The following is a 26,993-nucleotide window of genomic DNA, read 5'->3' as shown; positions in this document are numbered from 1 at the left end:
TGACGGGAAGGATGTGTGACACAACAGTAAGTATGGGTAGGTTTTGTTGCCTGTCTCTCGAGACAAATTGGGTCGCACGCAATCAGGGTTATTGTGCTTGGGGGTTTCGCAACGTGGAAGTCGAATTCACCGCCGCGAAGAGGAAAACGGACAGACGGTGGATGGCTCATTTTCCATTTTTGTATCGTCCATTCGGACAGACCAAGTGACGGTGCTATGGAGTCCGGAGGCCACGTTGCTCCGTGAATCGATGTCTGAAGGTGAGTCTCGTACAATAGTGATTCGAAATGGTTCTGGGCTATACATAGCGGGGAAAGCTGCCTCCCGCCAGAAATTCGTGGCTCTCGCCCCGGATCGGACCTGACGTTCTCACCGGAGGAGGAACATCAACCAACGAAAAACCGACGGGAGAGGGACGGTGGTAAGCAAAATCTAGGCGGTATCCGCTTCGGTCGGTGATATCTCACCCAAACGAGAGGGGAGAGGGGGGAAGCTTCGTACTTCCACACTCGTGTCGTCTTTGCATCGATACTTTTGACTCGTTCATTCCTTCGTTGTCTACCGAACGCACACCCTCGCAAGCTACGACCAACAATGAAGTTCTCTACCTTGACGGCTGCCTTTTTTGTGGCTTCGGCTACGGCCTTTCAACAACCGGCCTTTGCGCCGCGCTCGGTCGTTGCCCAGTCGTCGACGTCCGGACTCCACATGGCGTAAGTTTCCCGACTGTTAGAAAAAAGAATTGCATTGTTTGCGAACCGACGAGAACACGACGTATACGATGCGTGTTCACACGTATCACGGGACGTTGAAGAACTGTATAGCTCCCTCTACTCATTTTCCATGAGGAATAAGCTTGCATCCGGAATCACTATGTTGCATTTCTGAGTCCCTTCTCTTATTGGGTGGTGATTTCATTCCACCCTTTCTGCGTATCTCTCTTGTGGAAGGATGTCCCGATGGTTCTTGTTTTATGCTTGTTGGCTCACACGCTCGCCCTTTTATAATCCGTACAGTTTCGAATCCAAGATTTTTGAAACTCAAGAAGTCACCTTTGCCGACACCAAAGAGATCATTGTCAAGGGAGGTCGGGATCTCTTTCCTTTGTTACCCAAGGCCTTTGAAGGAATTGAGAAAATCGGAGTTATCGGATGGGGATCCCAGGCGCCGGCGCAGGCCCAGAATCTGAAAGACTCTTTGAAGGAAGTCGGCGCCGACATTACCGTCTCCATTGGTCTACGCGAAGGATCTTCCAGTTTCGAAGAAGCCAAGGATTGCGGCTTCAGTGAGGAGGACGGTACCCTCGGAGAAATGTTCAGCGTCATCAAGGAATCCGACTTGGTCGTTCTCCTCATCTCCGACGCCGCACAAGCCAAGCTGTACAAGGAAATTTTTGCCGCCATGAAGCCCGGTGCCACGCTCGGCCTCAGTCACGGCTTTCTGCTCGGACACTTGGACTCGATCGGAGAAAAGTTCCCCGAGAATATGGACGTGATTGCCGTCTGCCCCAAGGGAATGGGACCCTCGGTCCGTCGTCTTTATGAACAGGGCAAGGACGTGAACGGCGCGGGCATCAACTCCAGTTTTGCCGTCCACCAGGACGTCAGTGGCAAGGCCACCGAATTGGCTCTGGGTTGGGGCATTGCGCTCGGATCCCCCTTCATGTTCGAAACCAGCCTCCGATCCGAATACTGCTCCGATATTTACGGCGAACGCGGCATCTTGCTCGGTGCCGTCCACGGGATCGTCGAGTCCTTGTACCGCCGCTACCAACGTCAAGGCATGAGCCCCGAACAAGCATTTTTGGAATCGTCCGAATCCATCACCGGTAATATCGTCAAGATCATCTCCACCAAGGGAATTAAAGCCGTATACGAGTCCCTTGATGGTGACGACAAGGAGACCTTCCAAAAAGCCTATTCTGCCTCGTACAAGCCCGCCAAGGAGATTCTGCAAGAAATCTATGACGAGGTCAGTTCGGGAAACGAAATCCGCACCGTCATTATGCACGGCGCCCGTATCGACAAGTACCCCGTCGGAAAGATTGACGGCACCGATACCTGGAAAGTGGGTGAAAAGGTTCGCGCCGAGCGTGACGAAGACAAGATCCCCCTCAACCCCTTCACGGCCGGTGTCTACGTGGCCACAATGATGGCCCAAATTGATGTGCTCTTGGAAGAAGGTCACCCGTATTCGGAAGTCGTGAACGAGTCCGTCATTGAGGCCGTCGATTCCTTATGTCCATACATGCACTACCGAGGAGTGGCCTTTATGGTAGATAACTGCTCCTTCACGGCCAAGACGGGTAGCCGCAAATGGGCTCCCCGTTTCGACTACATTCTGGACCAGTTGGCGTACACGGCGGTTGACAATGGTGCGCCGGTGAACGAGCAATTGATTGCCGACTTTGAAAAGCACTCGGTGCACCAAGCTGTCGAAGAATGCTGTAAGCTTCGACCGGCGGTGGACATTAGTCTGTTTGCCGAAACCTCGACCAAGGAAATTGTCATTCAGTAAAATGGCAATGGATGCGGTACGCGAAGAGACCTTGAATCCCCCACCAAATACAAGAATTAAACAACTTTATTATACTCGTCTATCCTGCTAGTCTAGGATCTGCAAAAGTGGATACCGATTTACGTGACGGTTCCGTGGTTACAATCGTCGACCGTACCAGAGCAGCAGTCCGGCGTACACGGACCCGACGGTTGTCTGCACCGGCCACCACCCGGTTTCGAGTTGGGCCAGAAAAGGTTCGTAAAGGCACACGGAGAGGACAATGCCGCTCACAAAGGCCGCCAGGACGCGTACGTGTGAAAATATGGCCCGCACGTGCCGACGACGCAAGGTTTCGGCCTCCCATAAATCCACGATACTTTGTGACAGTTTCGTCCAGTGCCCCGTCATGGCGTACAAGATGGTCCCACCAGTCGTATGAGACGCCGTACTATTGAGCAGTCCAAAGGCGGTGGCTAAAAAGACCCCGTGCCATCGCGAGTTGGCGGCGGACTCGGGGTAGTGGTGCCGCCGGACGCCCTGTTGCAGTACGTACGCGACAACGTCGGTAGCGGCAAAGAGGCCCCACACCACGGGTGCCACAGCCCACACCAGACGCGCATTGGCGGAGCGGTACAAATGAGGCGTGCGAGTATACCGTTGTCTCCGGAGTGTGGGGTGATTGGTAGTGCTGGTATCGCCAAGGTTGGTGCTACTGACGGCGTTGGCGACGCGACGGTGCCAGCCCACACCGATGCAGTAGCAGAGTACGAGGGCGACGTGAAAAAGGGCGGATCCTAGATTGCCTTCAGCCGCCTGAGTCGCCGCTCGAATTGTGTTTCCCGTCATCATGTTGACGTAACAACCATACCGACGAACGTAAATGACGTCCATGAACCCTACAAGGAAGGCCATGCCGGATATAAACAGAGCTTGTGGGTTTGGTTTTGATCGTGGGAGCAAGTGCCAGATGCCTCTAGGATCACGGGAGTGTGATAATTGTGTAGGGGGTTCCAAAGGATTGGCGTTGGACAATAGACTTCTGAGTGCAGAAGCCGTCGAAGTTGTCGTCGTCCTAGATGTTGTACCAAACGAACCAGCACTGGTCGTCCCGGTTCCCTCCTGGGATTTGGACAGTACAGCGGCACCACTGCGCAATTCATACCAGGGTTTCCGAAAAGCTGCAGCAGCACCATTTGTCCCTCTGATAGTAGCATTGTAGATCCCGTAATCGATTATTCCTAGCCCCAAGGAGGATCCGGACGACGTGAGGGCCTGAGTGGCAGTGACCTCGCGGGGTGACAGGATCCACCACCACCACAGAAGAATCGTACCGTGGCGAGACATTCAGCGACAGGCGTTTATAGCTACTGTCAATGAGACCTTTTATCAATGAAATTATCGATGGAGATGTCGATCTGTCGAGTCAAGTCGATCACTCCGGTAGAACGCCGATGTCCGGTAGCAAAGTCGGTTCTCCAAAGTGGAAACGACCCCGGTCAGTTTCAGTGCGCAGCGCCAAGCACCACAAAGCCGTGCAATCAAATCTATAAATAGATTTATATATCTATGAATCGGCTCAGTCTGCTGTACGGACTGTGATTGTACCAAAACATGGACTATTCTAAGAACTGACAGTGAACACGGGGAATAAGAATGCCTTGCCGTGATACACACGGAGACGAGACCCTCTCGGAATGATGTCTCCTCCTAATCTAGCTAGTAGATGTACTGGTGACGACTGTTAGTCGGATATCACGTTATGATGATGGGTAGGGAGGGGTAGGGGAAAGACAACTGGAGTGAGAAAACCGTTTTGTATGGTAAGGTTGTGGACGTGAGCGATGCGTGTACCGAACACCAACGGAACGGCCCTGGCCTCGAGTTGCTGGGAACTCAGGGGTTAGGGTTTGGGGCTGAAATGGAAGGGAGCTTGATGTCCACTTCCGACTTTTTTGAATTGGTGATGGACTCTGAGATGCTTTGTTCGGAGAATCCGGAATGGGCAATGAAGAACGGCAGGAAGTCTGATGGAGATCGCATTCTTCCTTTACCCTCTCCCGTTCAACCACAATGATGTCGAGGAGATGGATTCTCTTCACGACAGCGTGGATCAGGTTTGGCCTTGTCGTGTTACCAGCGATACGAGCTTTTTCGTTTCCGCCAACCTCGAAGCTTGCCCTCGTTCGGGGGTCATGCCTGCGGAGAGGCGATCGACAGCACTGGCCGTCCGATGATCATCCGCTCACGTCGCTACGAAACGCCGTATCCCACAATCCCGAAACCGTTTCTTCAGAGGTGGGTGGTGGTAGTAGTGGTAAAAGCAGTAGTACTGCCACGAACGCCACAAGCCAGACAATCCGAGTACCAGAGTCGGTCCTCCCCGTCTGCCAATTTTGTGAGCTGCCCTTTGGTTCACGGAACGCCCTGTTTCGCCATCTACGGACCGATTTGGTTTGTCGAACACGTGCACGCGAAGCCAACGGCGGCGGGCCGGAGTCACTCCACCCGATCACACACGCCAACGTGCGGTACGACATGGCCTGGCAAATTGCCTACGTCCGTGGGAAGGACCCCGTGCCTAGTTTCACGGGTGTGGCTAGTGCGTCAGCAAGTTTCGGAAACCCAACGTCCACACGTCGTCCCGAAGCGGAACGGGCGGGAATTCTACTGCGGAAGGCTGTGGAATACGCCTTGAATGCGGACGCGGCGGGCCGCACAGATCCCATCAACGAACATCGTGGTACTACCAACGCGACCGTGACTGTGTCTGCGCCAATCGTAACCCTTGGTCCGAGTAGTACCCAGGTGACGGTCGCCAACCAACGACACTGGATCTTGTCGCAGCCGGTCGATACGGCGGCTGCCGGAGACGTGATTACCTTGAGCTATTGGGGACCACCGACGTTGCCGGGGTCGGACGAATCTTGTCGCGCACGCTTGCCGAGACTGCTCAATTTGACGCAAGACTATCTCACACACGCAACGGCCAACGAGGACGACTCGTTGCGAATACGCGTCGTATCCGCCAAGTACTTGTCTTCCTCGCGGAGATTACACGCCGAGCGCAGTTGTACGCAGCAAGTTTACCACTATCTGTTACCCTTGCGGTGGTTGCCGGACGGCGACGAACTCGAACGATGGTGGTTACGCGACAGCAAACAACAACAATCCCGTGATGCGAACAGTGATGGAAAAGAAAAAGGCGGTTTGCACACGAATCGATTCGTAACTCCACCTCCGTCCGATGCCTTGCGCAAATTGCGGGACGCATTGCGCGCGGCTGAGAGTGTGGCGGTACCGAACCGCCGTGTACGTCGCAAGCCTTTGCAGAGTACGAGTCCCGCTAATGATGGTGAGAGTACTGAGGTGGGTACGAACGATTCGAACGGATTCAGTGCGTTACCTTTCGAGCTTAAATTGGCTTCAAGCCGTTACGGAACATTGGCGCACAAGGCCAAACGAGCGTGGCACAATTTTGCCGATCCAGAGCTACGCGGCGACGCCAGTCCAAACCAGGAGCCCGTCTGGCGTGTACTTGATCGCGCGAGGATTGTTGAATTTTGGTCAAGCAATACCAGAGTGTCCCTTGATAATCTTCCTACTACAGCCTCGAAAAATAGTCGAGAAGAAGCCATTGCCGTCCTGGAATTTCGTGGAGACAATTTTGTTGCCCAGCAGATCCGGCGGATTGTCGCAACGGCATTGGCTGCCACGCACGGTTACACTCCGTCGGACGTATTCGAGGTGGCCACCCGACCTGACGTCTTTACTAAAACTCCGATAGCCCCCGGTGGTCGTCTCTACTTACAGGGTGCCCGCTTTCATTTTGATGAGCAACGGACGGGAGAGCAAGTTTTTGTCGGTGAAGAGGTCGTCCAGCTGAATGGCGGTACTGCGGACGATGCCACGGTTTGGGTCCAGTCCGAGCTCTTGCGCCAACGAAATTCCGAGAAATTGCGGCAAGAAGAGTCTGAATGGCTGACGAGGCTCAAATACGCTGCGAACGAAATGAACCTTGGGATGGATGACTGGTCCAAAACCGATTCAAATCTGTTGTCACTACCGGCTGCTCCTAACAGCTTTCAAGCAGCGCTGGGTGAACTTCGCAAGATCATCAGCGAGGGATGTTGGCCCGAAACTTCAATTGCCCGGTCCAACGTGATTCGGCGAGACGATCTACGACACGATTCTAAGGACGCTCGTGCTGGTGGATCGTTTACCGTTGTCAATCCCACCTTTCGGGATGGACTGTACCGAGACGCTGTTGGTGCCAACCCGCTGCCACGCGCAAATCGACTGTTTCCGGATCTAGTCCAAGCAGTGTTTGCGTTGGAAGCATCTTTGTCAGAGCACAATTTAAAACAGGCTAACGGCGATGCCGGTATCGGGATTCATCGGAAACGAGGAGAGCCGCGTCCTCCTTCCTCACATTGTGCGATCAATTGCAACGCTCGGTTTACACCGCATGTGGACAGCGGTCGCGGAGCTGGACAAAGCTTAAGCATGATCGTGGGACTGGGAGATTATAGTGGTGGAGAGTTAGTGGTAGAGGGTAACATGCACGATATTCGCTACGAGCCTTTGGAGTTTGATGGCTGGAAACTACGGCATTGGACGAATTCATACCATGGTGAGCGGTTCTCGCTCGTGTGGTTCACGCCTGAAGTGAAAGATAGCACCTAACACCCTAACCTCCGTAATAAGTTTACTAACTGTAACTGTAAATCCCTATAGGGCTCCCAAAGGCCAGGCTGAGCGTGTCAGATGGATCCAATTAGAACAGAGAGGAATCTCCTTTCCCCATTCCAACAAGGACTTGGTATGATATTTTGATGATCGCCAACAATCTCTTTGGGGGTTGCGAAAACTGAGAAAGTCAGTAGACGTTTTTCTGCTCTATCCCGTAGAATCAGGACTGAAAAGATTCTGATGGTTTTTTTCTAAGTATCCCTGTACAAATGATCATTTCCTTTCCTACGATACTGAAGGTTATATGGATGGCGCGAACCGAGAACGATATGCGCGATCAACAATTTGTTTCAAATATTCGTATCCCCGTTGTTTGAACCCGTTACATACATAGCAACGGCTATGCCCCTTATTCATCACCTCACAAATTGAAAATGCTGTTGTGCCTCGTCCCGTTCCACACTGTTTGAATCCTTCTTCACCCCTCAGGCTATCCGAACACAGCTTTTTCGTGCAACCCTCCAAATCACCGTTTCGATATCATGAATCACTACACCAACAACAACCTTCGGAAGGTTTACCACGATCCTCGAACCGATCGTTTCGCCGTGGTTGTGCCGTTGCGACCGCGCAGTTTGCTGGATCTTTTTGAAGCCTGCTGTCACCGTCCTTCGGTTGGATCGGAGGTCGGCATCGACAAAACCAAAAATCGTTGTGTACGGAGCCGTGACCAAGAGTTGACTTCTTCAGGGGAATTTAAGCATCAGCAGAGCATGGGAGGGGTGGCGCTCGAAGTGCCCAAGGCTGCTGTCGACAATTCCAAGGGTCCACTTTTGGGGTCCTTACTTCTTGATCAACTACTGGGTCGCCCGAGCCATTCTGTTGGGGCAGCAGGTATGTTAAACATTTCTCATATGTTTCTTTTAGAAATCAATCAACAGCAGTTGCTCATGTCTTCCTTAACCTCGTAGAACATGGGAACCAAAGCGATCAGTCGAATACATTTTTCATTCGACGCAAGCTGCTTCGTCGTCGTCATTTGCACAAAATTCAAAAGGAACGTGAAGAACGAGCCACCACTGCTGCATCAGCCTCTGTACAAATTCAGCACCCTCGACCCATCTACGCCCATTCTTCTTACCAACCCGCTTTCTACCGAGGAATGCCGCAGTACCACCATTTTATGGAAGTTCCGCAAATAACAATCCAAGCTGATTGTATGCGCATGCCGTGTATTTCGCCGGTCCAGATTTCCAATAAGCGGCGTAAGATTGGAGTCGTGGAGGCGATTCCGGTTTCCGTCTGAGTGAGGGAAGCACGCAACACGACGAGGTTCTCTCCCAAACTAGCCTGAATTCGACGTCCGCTGAAGCGTCCTAGCGAGAAAGCGGTCACATTTCGACCCTTTGGACAACTACCAAAAACTCATAAAACAAACCAACATACTAGCGCTACCATACAGAAGTGCTATCAATACATCCAGTCTGACTCGTTTCTTATTGTCGCCTGCGTTGGCGTATAGCGAGCGCAATAGATATCATAAAACAGCTTCCAGCCAAAGTTGTAGCGAGAGCCAAGGGTCTAATCCAAGCTTCCAAATTGACTCCTTGTTCTGTATGGCTACATGCGGAGTGGTCAGATAGCTGTCCTTTTCCCAATACCTCAGCTACTTCAACTTTACGCCTCACGGACCCTCCTGAGGATGTAGCTAATGCCTGTTGTTTTGTTCCTCCTCCGCATCCGCTGCCACCATCTTCAATATCTTTAACGTCACCCTTCGCGTTGTGTTCATTTTGCGATTGCTTGTTTTCGCGGAGCGTGATAAGCTGTCCACAAGCGCTGTCGATATCGGCTCCCATAGTCTTGCGAATAGTGCAGAAAGACCCGTACGATGCCACAATTTCCCGGAATTCTTCCATGTGTTCGCGGCTTGGGCAGCGCAATACGTCCCGTACATTGGTCTGATTGTAGGGAATGAGATTGACGACCAAATGACGATTCTCGCACAGCTTCCCCAACTGATGGGCACATTCCAATGTCGAGGTGGGACCTTCCAACATGACGTATTCAATCATGGCTCTCCGTCGCGTACTTTCCTTAATTCGTTCGGCTGCAGTATAGTGACGGGATGAGCCGCTCGTTCCATTGCCACGGTTTGTCCTCTTTTGGAGATATGCCATCATATGTTGATCTAATGCGTCAATCAAATCTTCTAACGGATAGTGCTTGGCCGTGGGGACAATAGCCTGGCGATCTTGCTGGTTCGGAGCATGCAAGGACAAGGCTAGACTTACTTCGGGCAGTTCCGCCGTGAGTTTCCGAATCTGTGACACCAATCCGACCGTACTGACCGTAACCCTGCCGTGCGCCAGATTCCAACGCTGGCGATCAATCAGGGCTCGACAGGCTTCTACTACATTGCTGTAGTTGTCCAGTGGTTCTCCCATGCCCATGAAAACCTAATGTAATGTAATTCAAATACATGCTGATTAGGACCCAATCCAGATATTCCACAAGTATCAAATTCTCGCAGCCACGAATGGCCAACACGTACCACATTTCGCACAAGATCTAGCTTAGGCAAAGGCTGTTGGGAAATTTGAGAAATGTCCGTCCCGTCGTCACTATTTTCTTTGTTTTCCAACCCGTCTTTCTGTTGCATTTGTTGCCATTCGTCGGCGAGCAGCGCGTCGGCATGCACGATTTGTTCCAAAATCTCGCCCGCCGTCAAATTTCCCGACAGTCCCATGGTACCGGTGGCACAAAAGGTGCAACCCATGGCACAGCCGCACTGACTACTCACGCAGAGCGAGGCCCGGGAGTTGTTGCTTGTAGCCGTCGAAACGTAACGCATCAAGACCGATTCGACCAACTGTCCGTCGTGCAGTTGTACAGCCAGCTTCGTGGTGGACCGATCGGCGGAGGTTTGGGCAAACTCAATGCGGGAAGTCACCGTAACAAATCCACTGCTTTGGGCGTCTTCTTGCAGAAAGTCCAGGAATTTGCGGGGCAGCTGCGACTTGTTCCGATTCTTTTTAGTGGAGACGCGATTCTTCAACGGCCGCACCACAGTCGGGCCCGAGGAGGTCTCCCCATTTTCAAATTTGTAGTAGTTCGCTACAAAGGTAGGAAGATCGGGATAGTGCTGGCGATGGAGTGCCGCGTAAAAGGCTGTGATGTGGAAAGGAGAAATCATCAGATTCCGGTCTTCCAAGGCTTGCACCAGGGCACGCCGATCGAGAATCGAGTTGGGAAAGGGCGCTTTCCGGCGACGCCGTACGCTACCGGAACCAGTTTTGCTGTCGTATGGAGAAGGGAGAGGGGCTACCATTGTGTCTGGAATGTTTGAAAGAAGAAAGTGATACGAGGAGATGGCGAAAATTGAAAATTTTACCGACACAGTACTCGCTAACAGTCAGTCGTCTTCATGGCCACATTTCAGGGTCAACATATTCCATCCCGACGAACACCGGTAGGTCTCGAAACCCTGACAATCTTGCGTGGCGAGAAATCGGGTTATGAGCGAAATGAAGTGAAGTACCGGCCGACGCCAGTCCGTCGCTCCATCCAATTTGTGGGACTAGGCGCAAAATGGTAGAAGAGACAACTATTTCCAATGTACCATACATTTATACTAGTTTGGTTACGTTATAATTTTTAGCTACCTATTGGCAGGTACACAGTTTGCGGTCCCTTCTTTAAATTCTTGATCACGATTTGGTCTGCAGACGTAAAAGCATCTCAAACCACTGTCGCAAGGCGTCACCCAAAACTTCCGGCAAAGTCTGCATATCGTTCAAGACAATATAGTATGGAAAAGGATAATCTTCGATGAAAGACTTGACTTTGGGTTTGCCGTTTTCGAAGGAGACTTCCTTCATATTCACAATGCTACTACTCCGAGCGTTTGCGCTGCTCTCCACAATAACCATGGCCAACAAGATATTGCGTTCCATCATTTCACGAATCAACCGTCGCAACGTTTCCCTACTATCCCGTTCAATCCGACCATCACTGATCAGAAAGACCAGTTGCATCGATGAGTTGCCCCCCGCGGCATCAAGCGCTTGTAGCGCACTTTCTACGCACAGTGCTGTCCGAGTTCGCGGTTGAGCAAACGTAAAGTTCCGAACCACATTGGCCCCACTTTCCGCAGTAAAGGGTTGGTGGAAGTCGTGAAGTAGTCGCATTTCATTGCCAAAACTCGCCACGCCCAATTCACCGACATCCAACTGCCCCATTCCGTTGGCCAAGGTAGCCAAGGCGTGTAAGGCTATATCACCAGCGCCAGCTTTCATACTTTCCGAGTCGTCCACAGCCAGCAGAATCCGGTAATCTCGTTTTGCCGGTTTCGTCCGACGCAACCAGATTTTATCCTTACGGTAACCACTCGCCACATAGCCAATCACACGTTTCATGTTAATGCGTTTGCCTGTCCGATAATCTCCACGAAGTTTGGAGGCCACAAGGGGTTCCAACACTAGACGGAGCTTTTCGCACAAGCGGCGTGACAAACTATGCGTATTCCCCACAATCATGCTCCATTGCGCCCGGGCCGCGTCCTGGTCAGCCAGTGAGGCACCCGTCAAGACGCTTTCTTCAACAATTGTATCACGATAAATTTCTAGAGCGACCGAGTCATCCTGTACTTGGAGCTGGGACAAGTCCGCCATAACCTGATTGCCAGTCGCATGTTGCTCGCTATCGTTCTCGTTGACATTTTCGCCGCTAGCTTCGTCTCGGTCGACGAAGTCATTTCCGTCTTCGTCCATGGTATCCTCATTGTCATTTGGGGCGTTCTCGTCCTTTGTTGCAGTTGGACCACGATCTTTGTTCGTTTGAGACCTGCGCTTTTCCTGTGATTTCTCGTCGGTGACGGTCCTTTGGGGTTCCTTTTCGAGGACGCTTTCGCCTTGCACCTCCGCTTCAATTTCGTCTAAATCCATAGCTTCCGTGTCTTCTACTTCCCCTAAGGCTTGTGTGGTGCCCTGCTGGTTCTCGCCGACGTATTCAAAGTCCCCTTGAGCGTTTTCATTCGTCTTCTGCTGTTCAAGTTGGTCATTTATTTCAAGCAATTCATCATTGCTGCCTTCCGGTTGGACAATGTTCAGTCTTCGGTGCCAGTATTTTGTGGCATCTCCTGGGTTCTTGAGTGGATTGGGAATCTCGTCGAAAGGCTGACTCGTGTCCCAATTTTGTCCCTCATTTGTCAAACCTTGGCCTTGGTTGGCCCCAGAGCTGCTACCACCCGCACCAGACGGCTCCATCTCGGAAGCCTGGGTATCTTGACCGTTTACCTCTTCCTCTTCGCCTTTGCCATCACCACCAGCGTCATCGTCCTCCCTAGTGTCGTCTTGGACTGCGTCCGTGCCATCTTGTGCGCGCACGCCTAGACCTTCATTCGAGTCCGTAGGCTCCCGGGCCATCTGGCTGGGGGGCTGCATATCAGGATTCGAATCGTCTTCTGGCTCTTCATCGTTTACTTCATCAGGAATGGCATTTTCTGCCCTAATTGCATTGGTATCGAGGTCTTCTGCTTCAACATTTTCTTCACTTAATTGTTCGTCAGCGGCAACGTCATTGCCCGGATTGTCGTTTTCTTTGTTAAGTGCGTCGTCGTTTTCAACGTCTTCGATAGTCTCTTCAGAACTTTGATCGCCTTCGTTCCCCTCGGGTGATCCGTCATCCAGCTCTAGATTGTCATCCAGTTCCATTTGCTGCTCGTCTGGCTTTTCATCCGAAAGTTTTTCATCCCTGACATTCACGCCATGGTTGTCTTCGTACCGGTCATCTGAATCCTCGTTCACCATTTCCGCTGTCGTCTCGTCTTCTTGTGGATCGTCGTTTGCTTGATCCTTATGTGAATCACCCGACTGTGGAGCTTCCTTCTCTTCCTTCCCTTTAGTATCGTCTTTCGTGGTCAATTCATCTCCCGCGGCCCCGCCTTCCACACCACTATCCTTTTCCAACTTCTCATCCTGAGCATCTCCTTGATCCTCGTCATTGTCACTATCATTCCACATCTTTTCATCGATGACTTCTTCGTTTGCACCACCTTCCTCTCCCATCTCGCGATCGAGCTCCTCTTTAGTGTCCTCTTCATCATTGTCGCGGACATCAGGAGTCGGGTCAGGCATGTCATACATTTCCCCATTGAAGTCTGCCTCCATTTCCATTCCTTTCTCGGCCTCCTCTTCGTCCAATTGCTTAGAGCCCTTTTCCTCCGAATTCTTTTCCTCGTTTTGCGCCTCGTTCTTTAATCCCAGCAACTGCTCTTCGTTTTCGATTTCATCTGTTACATCGCGTTTCCCTTCGCCTTCGCCCATGCCTGTTCCATCCTTGTCGTCTTCAAAGGTCATTCCAGATGCTTCGCCTTCGCCTTCTTCCTCACCATCCTTTGTCTTGTCGGAACAATAGCCTTTGGCGCAAAGGGTACGGAAGATTCGCAAAAGAACATAGTGGAGCTTTGCAGCCTCTCGATGGAACCGAAGAAACTGGACAAGCCGGTCGTCTAATATGCGCATGGCCTCCGCAAAAAGAAAGCTTAGATCTGTTGCTAGTCCGACACAAATCTGTTGCTGCTCATGATCAAGTCCGTTTATATCATGAACTAATCGTAGTTGATTCAACACTTCAAAAAGTCTGTCACTTAGCCTGTTCGTGTTCACAGAGGACCATTCAGCAATGGCAGACCTGTGACAGTCCCAAATAGAAGGGGAGACGTCTTGCCCGTCGATGTTGCCTACAACAGCTTGGACGGCGAAAAGAGCAGCCTCGACTGCTTGAGAATGAGCCTCCACGAACCGGGGCAAGAAAGACAAAGGATTTTCCACATCCCTTAGTGTCACTTGTTCGTGGCAGCGAGCGGCCTGTTCCACAGCCAAATCAAGAGCCTTCTTGCACGTGTCAAGACTGTCCACCGGCAGAAAACCATGACGCATACAATCGTATCTGCAGTCCTCCAAAAGTGTTAACGCAGAGCGGAGCTCTGTTTTTGTCTCATGGATTTGCACAAGCAGTCGGTCCAGCACAAGCGGACCTCCGAAAATACGTCGTTTTACTAGCCTAGACCCGAGGTCTAGCATAGAAACAGTCCTGTCTCGTGTCCAGCTACGAACATCTTCACGAGAGGTCAAGTGAGAGCGCGCTCGAAGGACTAGTGCAGTTTGGGCCATACATTCAGATGATGCTGCTATTTTCATCGTCAAGTCTTTCACCATCTTATTGAGGTATGTTTGCCCCGTAGGTAAGCTCGATGTCACTTCCGAAAGGGTATTGACATTCACTTGCAGGTGGCGCCGGTCAATGATTATGCTACTTAGAACGCCTCGCTGTTGCGCTAGAAGCAGCAGGCCGTGTTCCCCTGAACTGAGGAAGATGTCCAGTTGCCTTTGGGTGAGGTGTCTACTACCCATCATCGTGATTTCAGACCGCAGTCGATTCGCCTCTAAGAGGCACTTCTGGTAATATTCTTCAGCATTTTGAAGGTAGATAAGCTCGTTCTCTCCGATACCCCGTTGTTCCGATAACAAGGAAGGTAGCTGAAAAATTGATTCTACCTGTTGGATTTCTTTCGGTATTGACCATTTCGTGCTGGCATATCCTTGTCGTTTAAGCTCCTTAAGAAGATCTGTCACCGCCCTTTCTTTCATGGGACGGGTCGTCTTTTCAGATCTTAGTCGCTGGATCCGATCGAAAATGCTTAAGGACAGATGGGATGCTTCCTGGGCACCCATACTACCCCATGATTCAGGGTTTGTTCTTTCAGTGATGTGAAGCTTGAACATCTTCGTTAGGTATTTAGAAACCAAAATCGACCTCTGTTCTACAGGAACAGCAAACCCCACGACATTTGTCCACGATCTTTTTGGGTCGACAGCCGGCCAAGTTTTTGGGCATATGCATACTTCCTGGTCTTTCGATATTCCCGGACAAAAAGGAAATAATTCCGCTTCTCCAGGAATAGACGTTGTCGGTCGAGTCGTGTCTGTGTCTTGACCAATACCCTTATACAATTCGTCCTCGAGGATAACACCAACGTTTATGTGCAATACCTCGTCGTATTCTCGAAGAATTCGCATTAGCTTTCTGTAATTTTTTTCAGTGGACTCCGAAAGTGCATAATATGATTGCTCGTCCCACTTCGCAAGCTTAGCTTCTTCATGTAATCGCTTTTCGAGAGGTCGCCTCTTTTCTGATATCTTTGTTAGAAAGAATGCGGTGAATTGGTGGTAGTACGCCCAAAGAGACGAAAGAGTACGCGCGAGATGCAAGCACTCGACACCCGCTGACATATGCAGATACTCGGCACGTTTTTCCATTGCAAAATTTTCAATCATGCCGAGTCTCGTGCCAACTTCACCCAACGGGGAAGTAAGAATGAAAGTGTCCAGCGCTTTGACGAGCTCCGACAAAGTTCCAAAGGGGGTTTTCGCGGGGGTCAATCGGATTCCTTCAAAATTGACTCCTTTCCAAAGCCATGCCGGTGTGGATCTATCTAGACTGTTAATCCTTGTTGACTCTGCCGAACCGAGAGTGTCATCGCAAGGATCAATCATAAACAAGCGGTAGAGCTTATACCAGTGCCCGTGGGCATTCCTCTGAAATTGCGCTTCTCGGTTGGTCAATAGACTAGACCAGCTAAAGAGTTCCGCCTTTCGCCATCTAGCGACTGTTTCGCTAACAGATCGAAGGGAGTCGCCGAGTTGAACGCGCTCGCTAGCATGCTGCTCCCAGTCTTGCGACTGTCTAAGGAGAAGCTCCATCCCTCGCAAGAGTTTTCCCAGAGGGACAACCGACAGATCAAATCTTTTTAGCCTATCGATCACCCTCGCGATGGCGAGCAAAATTTCGTTGCCCGGAAAAGCCGTCAGAAGCTGCGATACTCGAGCTTGAAGGCTTAAGAGCGGTTCGCAAGATTTCAGGGCTTCCACTGGGTTCGGATCTTTGTGAAAATCGTAAACATGCCCGCGGCGGTAATCAGACTGCTCACCCACAAACGTTCCTTTAAAAGAAGGTGTTGCAAGCGCAAGAGCGACTATATGACCAGCAGCTCCGAGTGAATTGCTATTCTCTACGGCTGCGGCGCGGTGCAAAAGGAAAGCGGTTCCGTACTGAAGACGAAAGGACTTCACTCGATCACTCTCATCTGTCATACCCGTCTTAGCATAGAACATATCACGATGAAGGGAATAAAGGATGACTTTGAATTCCTCTCGGAAAAGAGTTGAGATCGCGGGGGACTCACTATTTGATAGGTTTTCTCGATCTCTCTCTTCCTCGTCAGAGTGTTGCACAAGACTTTGGAAGTCAAGGGAATGGTCAGGAAATTGTCTTCTGAATTCAATTTCTTCCAATTCTTCGTCTGACTTTGGGAGACTGGCGTTGTCGACCGTTTCATCTTCCGCTACCAGTCGAACAACATGATTCCATAAGAGTAATGACCTCCTATCAAAGCCGGCAACCCGCCTCCTCGAAACTAGGTGCGAGAGTATGGAAATTGCAAGCTCACGGTGGGCATTTACAGACTTCAGTCGAACGGACCGAAGCATGAGATGTGCGCTATCGAACACTGAATCGTAGTCACTGACTGGAAAAGTCAGAGCAAATTTGAAAGCCACAGCCAGATCTGCTTTACCAGATGGAGAATCCCTTGTAGGCCTGAAAAACAGCTTCAGACCACGGTTCACCATGGCAACGCAGTCAATAAGAGGGACTACGACATCTTCGAAGACTGCATATGTCGATAGAATACGCTCGCAAAATGCTTCTGTAGTACTCTGCCAATTTGCGATCGTTTGAACCGATGAAGCACTGGAAAAGTCACTTGATCTCAGATGCATTAGAGCGTGTACTGCAGCTACGGATAAGAATCGCCTCGCTCCTTCATTTGTTTCTCGATATAGTCCAACGAAAGATGGAGCATCGACGGGTCGGCTCACAATCCTGTCTACGTGCTTCGAGTGCAGTGCCTTGATCAAATCAAGTTGTCCATCTATCTCTTTCGTTCTTTCATGGGAGGGACAGAAATCTCCACATTGAAGTCCAGAATCCATTTGAATAGCACATCGTTCAATTTTCAATCGATCCTTTGAGATTTTCAAGGCACGAACCTTTGCTTCTGGTTCTCGAGCAGGGTCCAAAGGAGAATCGGGAAGAAGCAGATGGAAACGCAAAAGACCCAATTGTATCAATGCCTCACCATATCCGGTTGTTTCGGAAGACTGACAACTCCTGCTTCTCCGCAACAAGTCGAAAAGCGGCATGACCAAGGGGTCGACCAAATCCAAAAAGAGCTCATTTGACGACAAAATTAAAATACGTCGAAGATCACCACATTGCGATGAATTCCATAAAGTTGGGTTTCGAAGAATAGCATTTAAAGCTACGAAGTCGTCCGAAGAAAAAGAATTCTTCAACGAATGCACTGTCTCCAAAAAGAGGTAAAATAGTTCGTAAGGGAAAAAAGTATCCGCGATCCCATTGGCGACGATTGTAAAAATTCCGACCAGCGCCTCCGACTGCTTTACTCTCGCTTGATGGTTTTCAATCGTAGAGAATGGCAAGTATTTAGCCTCGTTATGAACGACAGTAAAGCAGCCACCCACCAATGAGAGAGCTGTTGATGTCGGCACATCGAGCGTATCGAGATCATCCAAAGCCTCCTCCTGGGGGTCCGATTGCTTAGAACCCCGAAGCACGCAAGTCTCTTTGATGTTAGAAAACTCAATCCGCTGTGATATACCTTTCAGATGAACAGTGCAATTAGACCAGACTCGGATTGATGCATTATAGGTCATGACCGGCAAAAGATTTTTCAACAATTTTCTCCAGCGGGGATCTCTGCTTTCTTTCTTTTCCAATGACCACAAGAGTGTCTGATATGGTCGCAGGTCCGCCAAGTTCCAAAAAGTTTGGTGCAGGCCAACGTCGAGGAATTTACGAATAGGCTCGGCCAGGAATTGAATATCACAGTAAACATCACCTTCGACTTGACAAAGAAGCTTGCAAAACCAGCGAATAAGGAACTGCTCTTGTCGCTCGCACCAGTACTCAGCAGACGGGGCTATCTGCATATAAGCAAACTTTTCCATTAGCCGTTGGGAAAAGGTTTTCGCGAGCTGCTGCACACTGTCCGAAGCATCGGATAGGGCATTCAAATCATCGACGCTCATCATATTATCTATTGTATGAATCTGACCGTCCATCTGTACCAAATTAATATTTTGCTCGAAATGCTTGCGCGCAACAGAAAGACGCGCCTGCACAGCAGTCAGGGCCTGTCGGCTCAGATTTCTTCGTTCGGTAAGCCCATCATCACCTGCCTCCCCAGTCGTCGCCAAATACGACATAGATATAACAGCAAGAATCTGTTCCTTCATTTCTGAGTCGACATACAGAGCTGGATGCTGGTGTTGTACCAAGTCATCAAGCAATAACTCGTCTCCAACACGCTCTCCAGCAATTTCGCATCGCTGGGACCAGATTGAGCATTTTTCAGCAAGATCACGAGACTGCATATTCAGATTCCAACCTTCGGTAGTCTTCGGTACAAAAGGCTTGTTTGACCTCTTCGCAATTGAACAAGATATGCGTACGGATCCACCGTAGTAAAGCTCACGTTCGATGGCATCTGAAAGGGCAGACAATTTCCGTCGTTCCTGTCCATTGTCAGTTGCGAAACTGCCTACAAACTTACTCATTTGCTGTAGGCTATCGCAAAGCCATTTCCACTGAACAATAAAGTCAATTTCGTCGAAGCAAAGGAAGTCGACTCTAGACGATGAAAAGGCAAGGTTTTTAGTCAGATTCCAAAGGCCATCCCGGTCACGAAGGACATCATCTATCTTTGGGGCAACTCCGAAGTCGTTGCTAGGATCTTGATAAATCAGGTCAATCAAATTGTCCAATACGTTGAAGAAAGGGTACAGATGTGGCGTGACGGGACATACGACCTCGCTCCTGTCAATTTGGCCGGTACTTAGCAGAAACGATACTTGCAAAGCGCACAACTCACTGCTGCCTTCAAAGCTGCGGCTCCGAATAGTCTTTCTTTGCTCTTGATACCAGGCCTGCTCTACTAGGGTTTGAGGAATCCGACGAAAATATACTTTATTGAAAGCGATGGACAAAAAATGCTGCATGTCAAAACGCCCCTCTGCTGGAAAGCGTATCTTGCTTTCAGTCGTATTCGGTCCTCCAAGCAACCGCATCATGTAGTTTGCAGCAAAGTGGAGGGAGCCCGATAGGCTTCCGTCGAATGTATCGAGAAACGAAGCTCTTAAAGAAATATCCAGGTTTGTCGATTTACAAAGGTACAATGCAATCATATGATTCCGCAACAGAATGAAGTTGGGTCCGCTGATTCCCATATGATGATCGCCGAGGGAATGGATTAAAGGAAAGAACGTGGAATGAGTCCCTCTCTTGCATAGAAATTTTTCCAGTGCTCGGCCTTCCCATGAAACAGTGTTCATTGAATTCGACAAGAATTGGCCCTTCATATCTGAAAACGATAATATTCTGTCAAATGAAGCTCCTTCAATATCAACCTTTTCTAGCCAGGGATCGTGATCCTTTTCTATACTCCCTAGCATCACCTCAGTGGCCGATGCAATGGAATCGAAACCGGTGACGCCGCGGAGCAGAAGGCGGCACATCACCTTCCCGCACGATTCCACCAGCGAGCTGGTTTCACAACGCTTCAGTATTGTGTCGGCCAGCAACTGTGAACGGAGTCCAATTCTCTGTAGTCGATTGATAGCATCAACATACGATCCCTCATATGCCAGAGCCGGGTGGTCCATCAACGCTATCTCCACGCATCTGTTCCGCATCGCCCTTGAAACCTCCCCATATTCAGGATTCATAGAGAGAAAGATCCGAAAGTCAGGGTGGCAATGGACTTGACGATGCCTTGTTCCTCCGTCCTCCCCCGCTGAACTGCACTCTGCCAACAACAAACTTCCATTTGGTTCCATCACAGAATTCAAACGATCAAGCACCGAAGCTGGGCAAAGGTTGACATGCTTTAAATGAAGCCAGTAACCCTTTTCCATCGCTTCGATAAGAATACCGTCTTTCCAAACAAAGTGACCGCCTATCGTTGACATTTTTCCATTGTAATTGAGCAAAAGATCGCGAGAAGCCGCCAGATCATCCCATACGATGGGGTTCAGATCGACTCTAGATCTGAGCTCTGTAAAAAGCAGAGACGCAATGTGCTGCGCAAAACGCATACCCTCTACTTCGTCGTCTGCCGATCGGATCGAATTGAGTAAATCGCATACTTTTTCAGTCTCCGATCCGCCAAGCAGCAGATATTCCTCAGCCACACGGCAGATAGACGCGAACGCTACCCTGTAGTCCTCAAGTCCATCAACTTGCTCAAAGCACCCCACAAGCTCAGAAACGTCAGAGGATGGAGACAGACATATCTCGACTAGCTTTCGCCCTGTTAATTCGGCGAGGCAACCAATTGTCGAGCTCTTCCCCACTACCGCCGGCCCTACAAGTAGGCAAGGCCAATTTTTTGAAATGCATCGAGCTACCGCTTCGAGTGCTTGAAAGTGAATGAGCGAAAGCGGACTCTCTACGACATAGGGACCGCGTGTGATATCCGGACCTCGCAACCGTGCTAATCTGACACTACCCACAAGGACTTCGAGCGGAGTCGTTGCTAGTTTACATCTGGGGTCCTTCTGATCCACGGATCCGAAGATTGACAGATAACGTTCTTTCGCAATTTCCCGGTCATGTTGTGCTCTGAAACGTTGAAAATACAGGTCTCGGGCAAGCACCAGAGGAAGGGAAATTGATATTTGCCCGAAAAGATCAAATCGTAGCAGCTCACACCATCGAAAAACGTCTCTCAAATTGAACTCCCACGGTGCACCGGACTGACCATACAGGCGATCTTGAACAACATCACAGTTTATCCGACTGTTAAATGCAATCACACGGTCGATGAGCTTTTCATCCAATGATGGAAATTTTGCTGTCAAAATAACGCGAAGATCGTCGTCTGTTAAAGAATCAACAAAAACCTTGGTGAACCGATTCAAAAACGACTTAGGAAGGCCTTTCCTCCCTCCACCTTGTGCCAACGGGTTCTGTGCGGCAAAAATTCGGAAGGACGCAGGACATCTGAAAGAACTACCTAGTTCCGGAATGTAAACACTTGCTCTATGGTCGAGACAGCTGTTCAGACCTTCCAGCACCGCCTGAGACGCTAGGTTTAATTCATCTAATAGCACCCAGTCTCCCTTTTTGATAGCGGACAGTAGAACGCCGTCACACCAACTAAAGGAGGCTGAGTTATTCCCGGACGCATCCTTTTCCGGAACAGGGAGATCGCTGCCGAACAAATCGGAAATGTCGGTTTGGTCGGAAAGGTTGATTCTCACAAGCTTATGCCCGGAAGCTGCTGCCAGCGCAGCCACAAGCGTCGTCTTTCCCACCCCCGGGGATCCTTCGAGCAGTACTGGCTTTGAAAGTTGCATTGCCCGGAGAATTCGGAAAATATTTACAGATGTAGTCGGAGCCTCCAAGTTGAAGTCAGCTTCCGCAACATGATCTTGACCGACCGGAATACGGAAAGTATTGCAACCAAATTTTGCATCCAGAACATTGAAGCCATTCGTCATCACACCAAGCGTTGACCTTTTATCTACTGGAACATGTTCCATCAAGAATTCAATGGCTTTATTTTTGGCCGATGCGGAATCGTGCGAGGCAAGTGCAGTTCCGAGTCCCAGCCCATCCAAATGCATAAGACAAGCGCCGTGGTAGTATATTCCCCATATGTCAAGGTCGTCGCCAGCCTGCGTGCAAGCTGTAATAAAAGCTGCCCACGTCAAGATGTCACGGAGAGAAAGCGCCAGTTCGGCATAGGGACGCGAAGGATCGGTACAGAGGTGTTCATTGAACCAGTTGAAGTATTCTATCATTTTCCGCTTTACGTCATTTCGTGTCCCTTCCTCGAAAGCACTTTGTGCTAGGGAGCGCTCTAGGACAAAATCAATATCGGCACTATCCGTAACAGCAGGTACCCAAATTTCTGTGAATCTACTTCGAAGTGCCGGGCTGAGCTCACGCTTTCCAAAATCCCCCCCAGGATTCATGGTCGCGAAAAGCTGAAAGCATTCGTGCGCGATGAGAACTCGACTCTCAACGTCGTCTGCTGAGCCTTTCTCCGCCAGAACGAGGGTGCGCGATGGTTCCAACACCGAATTCAGTCTCTCCAAAACTGCATCTTCGGCAAGACTTATCTCATCGAGCAGGATCATATCTCCAGCCTTGACCGCTTTCACAAGCGGACCATCGGACCATTCAAACAAAGCATTGTATGCCCGAGCCAGATCTTCGACTTCCTTGACAAGGCACGAAACTTGATCCCAATTGTCACGCTCAAAACTACTACTGGGAGATTCCTTTCCGTCTACTTTTTGACGTTTCGCCCGTCTAGAGGAAGGCTCCGATTGAATAATCCCACTTCGTGATTTCCACAAGGCCCTCGCTAGTTCAACCATTTGGTCGACTGCATCATCTGGTAATATTCCGGTATAGACCTCCGATGCTTTTGTGGTCTTTGCCAATTCTTCATTGACGAATCCGGGAATTGATTGTAAAGCAATAGCATCGCGTTGTGGCCAACAACCACAGAGATTTACTGTCGCATCCAGCATTCTTCGAACCAGCCTTGGACGACCTCTAACAGGCCGCAACCCACCTAAAAGGTCAGAGGTTTCGGTTGTGGCGTGACAATTGATGGTATGAAGTTCGGACTCCAATACACAACTGAGAAGCTGAACCGCTGTTGTTTTTCCGCATCCCGTATCTACAAGAATCGGTATTTGAGATACATACGTAACGGCAAAAGAACAATAAAGGGGTTTCCCTTCCGCTTACCTCCAACGAGAAGAACTGGTTCACGTTGCCTGACACAGCGGAGCACCAACGTGACTAGCCTCAGCAAAGACCTCGTCGGGGCGATCGTAGCTAACAGTTTCTGATTATTCGGATCGGATGATTTAGTGAACAGACGGTGGAGAACTGATCTCGCTTCCGAGGACTCACTGAAGTAGAGTGTCTCCAGGTCGATTTTTACGTTTAGATGTTTCTCAATTTCTTCTCGGACACAATCCTTTTCTTCCCTTGTCCGCAACCGCTCTCCCAAAAGCATGAAACCTTCGTGGGCTAGTTCAATCTTCCCGGTTGCATGTCGCTCTGCCCACCTCAACAGGTCCCGTGGAGTAATGAAGCTGTTCTTTCCCAAGAACACTCCACTTTTACTACGCTTCAGTCGAAGAGCATCCATGATTGAGACTAAAATCTTGGCGTGTTGAGGTGGACATCCGGACCGTTTCTCTAGAATGGTAATCATTTCGCTACTAGGAATATCGTCCAAGTGAAGTTCAGTGAATCGATTTCGAAAGGCCCTAGAAAGCGGTTTTCTGCCTCCATATACGCCGCTTGGGTTTTGTGTCGCAAAAAGCCTGAATCCATGTTTAGGACGGACAGTCTCGTTGGTTTCAGGGAGATAAAGCTCTCTATTGTCATCCAAAAGACGATTCAAGGCCTCGAGTACCTCACTTGGTGCCAAATTCAACTCGTCCAAAATAACCCAGTGACCTTCTCTCAATGCCCGAACGAGTAAGCCGTCTTGAAAAGCAAGACGACCACTCGAGTCGGCGGCAAAGCTCCCCGTATACTCCTGCACGTCGGTGTGTTCGTGATTGTTAATACGAATAACGTGATGACCACAACGTGCCGCTAAGTATTCCACCAAGGATGTCTTCCCGGCGCTAGTGGGCCCTTCCAAAAGAATCGGCCAAGGCCCTGATGCTACTGCCCGGGCGAGTCGACGTAAATTGTTAGTGGTGCTCCGTGTCAAAACAAACTTTGACCTGGCATTACTGTTGAGCTCCGACCAATCTATCGACTCCAGGGGACCTTTCTCAATCCAAAAAGGTTTAATTAGTGCGAAGCGATCTACTGCAGCGGTTCCTCCTGGTCGACGACCGGGATGATCCATCTCTTCCTTTTTCAACCCGGAAGCAAATGCTTGGGTGAGAAGATCACAAAAAGGTTTCAGTGAAGTCTGACTTAGCGGGCCCTGGAATGCAAGTTCAAAGCCTTCATAAAGTGCTCGCTGGAGTGGGAGCTTTTGCTGAAGAACGTAGATTTGGGATGCAGTCAAGGCTCTTGATAGAGTGCGAAGAGTGTATCTAGGTTTTTGACCACTGCCGTCGACCAAGACACGTTCCGCGAGTGAACGGCATTCGAGATATACATCAACGGCCTTGACCACAGTCTCCGTGTGTTCAGGAGGTGTGTCAGTCACCGGAAGAACTGCACAAATGTAGCGTTCGGCAACCACCCTTAGCTCCAGCGGATCGAGCAATTCGTCTACGTACAACTCTGTAAATCGAGACCGGATACTAGCGTGCAGATCTTTCTTTCCTGAATCGGTTGCTGGGTTCATTGCTGCAAATAACCGAAAGTCAGGGTGCCGTTCGACGGGTTCACCATCACCTCTTTCGGTCAAAGTGATACTGCTGGTCGGATCATCAAGCAGCCCGCACAATCTTTGAAGCGTTTCCGAACTGGCCAAGTTGATCTCGTCCAACAATACCCACTTCCCTCTTGTAATAGCCTCTATTAGCGCACCTTCCGCGAAGACAAAGGCCAACCCTGAATTGCAAGCAAGTCGTTGCTGCTCGAAACGCCCAGTGCTCTTCTCAAAACGTCTCCAGGAAGCTGCCACCGAAGACGATTCGGAATCCCAGCTTCGTTCTTTGACCTTATCTATTCCAAGCTTGGCTGCTTTTCTGAAGCATTGAGACAATCTTTTCCAGTTCCCTCTTTTCATTGCATCAGAGGTAAATGCCAGGAAATCAGCGTTCTGCTTTCTAGAGAAAGAAGACGTGAAAAGGTCTACAAAATTCTGGTATACACTTCGAGCCACCTGCTGTATCTCCAGCGGTCGAAATCCACCGAGAAGATCTGTTGAATCGGTTTGCAAAGAGAGATTTTGTACAACAAGATCTCTTCCAGAAAGTCTCGCGAGATGCTGTAGGATTGTTGTCTTCCCACAGCCGGTTTCACCGACCAAAAGAGTTGGCTCATTTTCCGCGATACAGACTCCGATCGACTCCATCAAGCGAAGAGCATAGCTTGTTTGAGCAAACGTTTCTTTGTCAGTGTTCGGCCGAATATAAAGCTCAGGAATAGGTATTCTTGCTCTACCAACTTCAGTGTACGCTGGGTAAACTACAGGTTCCGGCCGCCTTCTATCAATGTAAGATAGAGCCAAGTCAGCCGACACCCCCCAAGTTGGTGCAAAAATACTTCTGAGACATTCTTCTTTAAAATTCCGATCAGGGCAAGCTGCGACAAAAATATCATACGTTTCGGCCAAGCAAAGGGTTCTTTGGCCTTCTGTTGCATAGCTCACACCGGATTCAAACACAACGTTGTGCGCTATGCGCGACAGAACTTTAAAAAGATCCCGAACTGAAGGATTTCTTCCAATTATTGCCCGTGTCAAGAGTTGGAGGCCGTCCATAAAATCGTCTTCTATTGCGGTTGTTCGACCACTTTGATCGAGGGCAGTAAAGACTTTCAAAACACAGTCAACAACGAAGCCGGGGACCTCTTTGTGCATCGAAACAGCGATTTCTTTCAGCTCCGAAAGAGGCAGAGGTTCTATTCGTATATGTCTCCACATCGTGGGGCTCAGTATTCGTTTGCCACCGACTGATCCTGGATGAATCACATCGGGCAGAATAGTCAACGTTCCGAAAAGACGAAAGTTTGGGTGACATCGCTCGACTTTTCCGTTCCCTAGTGGCAACAGTCTACTTTTTAACAACTGCACTAACGAAGCCTGGATCTCAATGGGAATAGAATCCAAGTCCTCCAACAGTACCCATTTACCAGATCGAATCGCTCTCGTCAAGGCGCCTGGTCTCCACTCAAACTCGCCGGGAACGTCGGTCGTAGTGTATGATCCAACTAAAGTTTTTGTATCCGTTTCTTCATCGACATGAATCTCTAGCAGCTGATCGTCATGGTGAGCTGCGGTGTGTTCGTCAAACGCAAACATGCTTGCAAGTTCTCGAACGAGACTGGACTTGCCGGATCCTGCCGGCCCACAAAGCAAAATTGGCGGAGGGTTCGGTTCTTCACATAACGCTGTCCCCACAAGTGAAAGATTTCGAGCTGATGTCGTAGTCCGGAAAAGCCGGGGGTGAGACTTTTCTGCCGTAGCATGGATCGTTTCGATGGCTGGATCCAAAATACAGCCGTGTTTCACAAAAACAAGCCCAGGACCGATTTCCAGCAAAAATTGGTGAAGCGGAATTACACCACGAATTTCGCTAGCACTAGGACAGTAGAATTCGCATTCCGTCCATATCTTGGCTCGCTGCAGAATTTGCAGTCGCTGCACCTCATATTCTTCTCTCGCCAGCGCCCATGGATGCATTACCCAGGCGACCAGTTCCTGTTCAACACCATGTCGTTCAAGATAGTCCATTTTCGCCACACGATTCAAATCTAGAATTTCTGTGACCACTCGAGCCCTATACCAACGGATAGTGAACTCCTGGGATTCCCCGTCAATGTTCATGTCATCGTTTGCGTCGGTTTGGCCAAAGACCTGGCTCCAACTCCACCATGTTTTTAAGACTGCGGGCTCCCGCTGTTTCCAATAAAATTGACAAAGATTGTACGCCGCCTCCATCAATAATAGTCTCTCTTCTACCGGATCTTCCTTAGCATGAATGAGAGGGCAGTCAAAC

General features: G+C 49.8%; 6 protein-coding genes across 6 annotated transcripts; 3 read left to right on the top strand and 3 right to left on the bottom strand.

Moving 5' to 3' along the window:
• Positions 1-30: 30 nt before the first annotated feature.
• PHATRDRAFT_30967 (predicted protein) lies at positions 31-2,594 on the top strand. Its single transcript, XM_002185058.1, has 2 exons — positions 31-713; positions 1,017-2,594. Exons 1-2 carry the CDS (start codon positions 595-597, stop codon positions 2,515-2,517), a joined length of 1,620 nt encoding a protein of 539 aa, XP_002185094.1. The 5' UTR covers positions 31-594; the 3' UTR covers positions 2,518-2,594.
• PHATRDRAFT_50201 (predicted protein) lies at positions 2,555-3,992 on the bottom strand. Its single transcript, XM_002184984.1, has one exon. The coding sequence runs from the start codon at positions 3,841-3,843 to the stop codon at positions 2,656-2,658; it is 1,188 nt and encodes a 395-aa protein (XP_002185020.1). The 5' UTR covers positions 3,844-3,992; the 3' UTR covers positions 2,555-2,655.
• A 508-nt stretch (positions 3,993-4,500) lies between these two features.
• PHATRDRAFT_50200 (predicted protein) lies at positions 4,501-7,182 on the top strand (the record flags this gene model as incomplete). The annotated part of the gene is made up of 1 exon (XM_002185057.1): positions 4,501-7,182. Exon 1 carries the CDS (start codon positions 4,570-4,572, stop codon positions 7,180-7,182), a length of 2,613 nt encoding a protein of 870 aa, XP_002185093.1. The 5' UTR covers positions 4,501-4,569.
• A 548-nt stretch (positions 7,183-7,730) lies between these two features.
• PHATRDRAFT_41098 (predicted protein) lies at positions 7,731-8,494 on the top strand (the record flags this gene model as incomplete). Its single annotated transcript, XM_002185056.1, has 2 exons — positions 7,731-8,082; positions 8,160-8,494. The coding sequence occupies 2 exons, from the start codon at positions 7,731-7,733 to the stop codon at positions 8,492-8,494; spliced, it is 687 nt and encodes a 228-aa protein (XP_002185092.1).
• Positions 8,495-8,939: 445 nt separating this feature from the next.
• Positions 8,940-10,487, bottom strand: PHATRDRAFT_30965 (predicted protein; the record flags this gene model as incomplete). The annotated part of the gene is made up of 4 exons (XM_002184983.1): positions 9,890-10,487; positions 9,743-9,775; positions 9,341-9,647; positions 8,940-9,265 (listed from the first exon to the last, which is right to left on the bottom strand). Coding segments are annotated over exons 1-4 (1,161 nt in total), but the record flags the coding sequence as incomplete, so codon positions are not given.
• A 9,478-nt stretch (positions 10,488-19,965) lies between these two features.
• On the bottom strand, positions 19,966-26,344 carry PHATRDRAFT_23838 (predicted protein; the record flags this gene model as incomplete). The annotated part of the gene is made up of 7 exons (XM_002184982.1): positions 25,683-26,344; positions 23,840-25,619; positions 23,233-23,767; positions 23,098-23,187; positions 22,898-23,026; positions 20,478-22,549; positions 19,966-20,384 (listed from the first exon to the last, which is right to left on the bottom strand). Coding segments are annotated over exons 1-7 (5,637 nt in total), but the record flags the coding sequence as incomplete, so codon positions are not given.
• Between the last annotated feature and the right edge of the window lie 649 nt (positions 26,345-26,993).

Source organism: Phaeodactylum tricornutum, chromosome 27, assembly GCF_000150955.2.
Source record: "Phaeodactylum tricornutum CCAP 1055/1 chromosome 27, whole genome shotgun sequence".
NCBI classification, from domain to species: Eukaryota; Bacillariophyta; class Bacillariophyceae; order Surirellales; family Neidiaceae; genus Phaeodactylum; species Phaeodactylum tricornutum.
The sequence above is the reverse complement of the archived record's forward strand: the minus strand, read 5'-3'. Positions and strand labels throughout refer to the sequence as shown.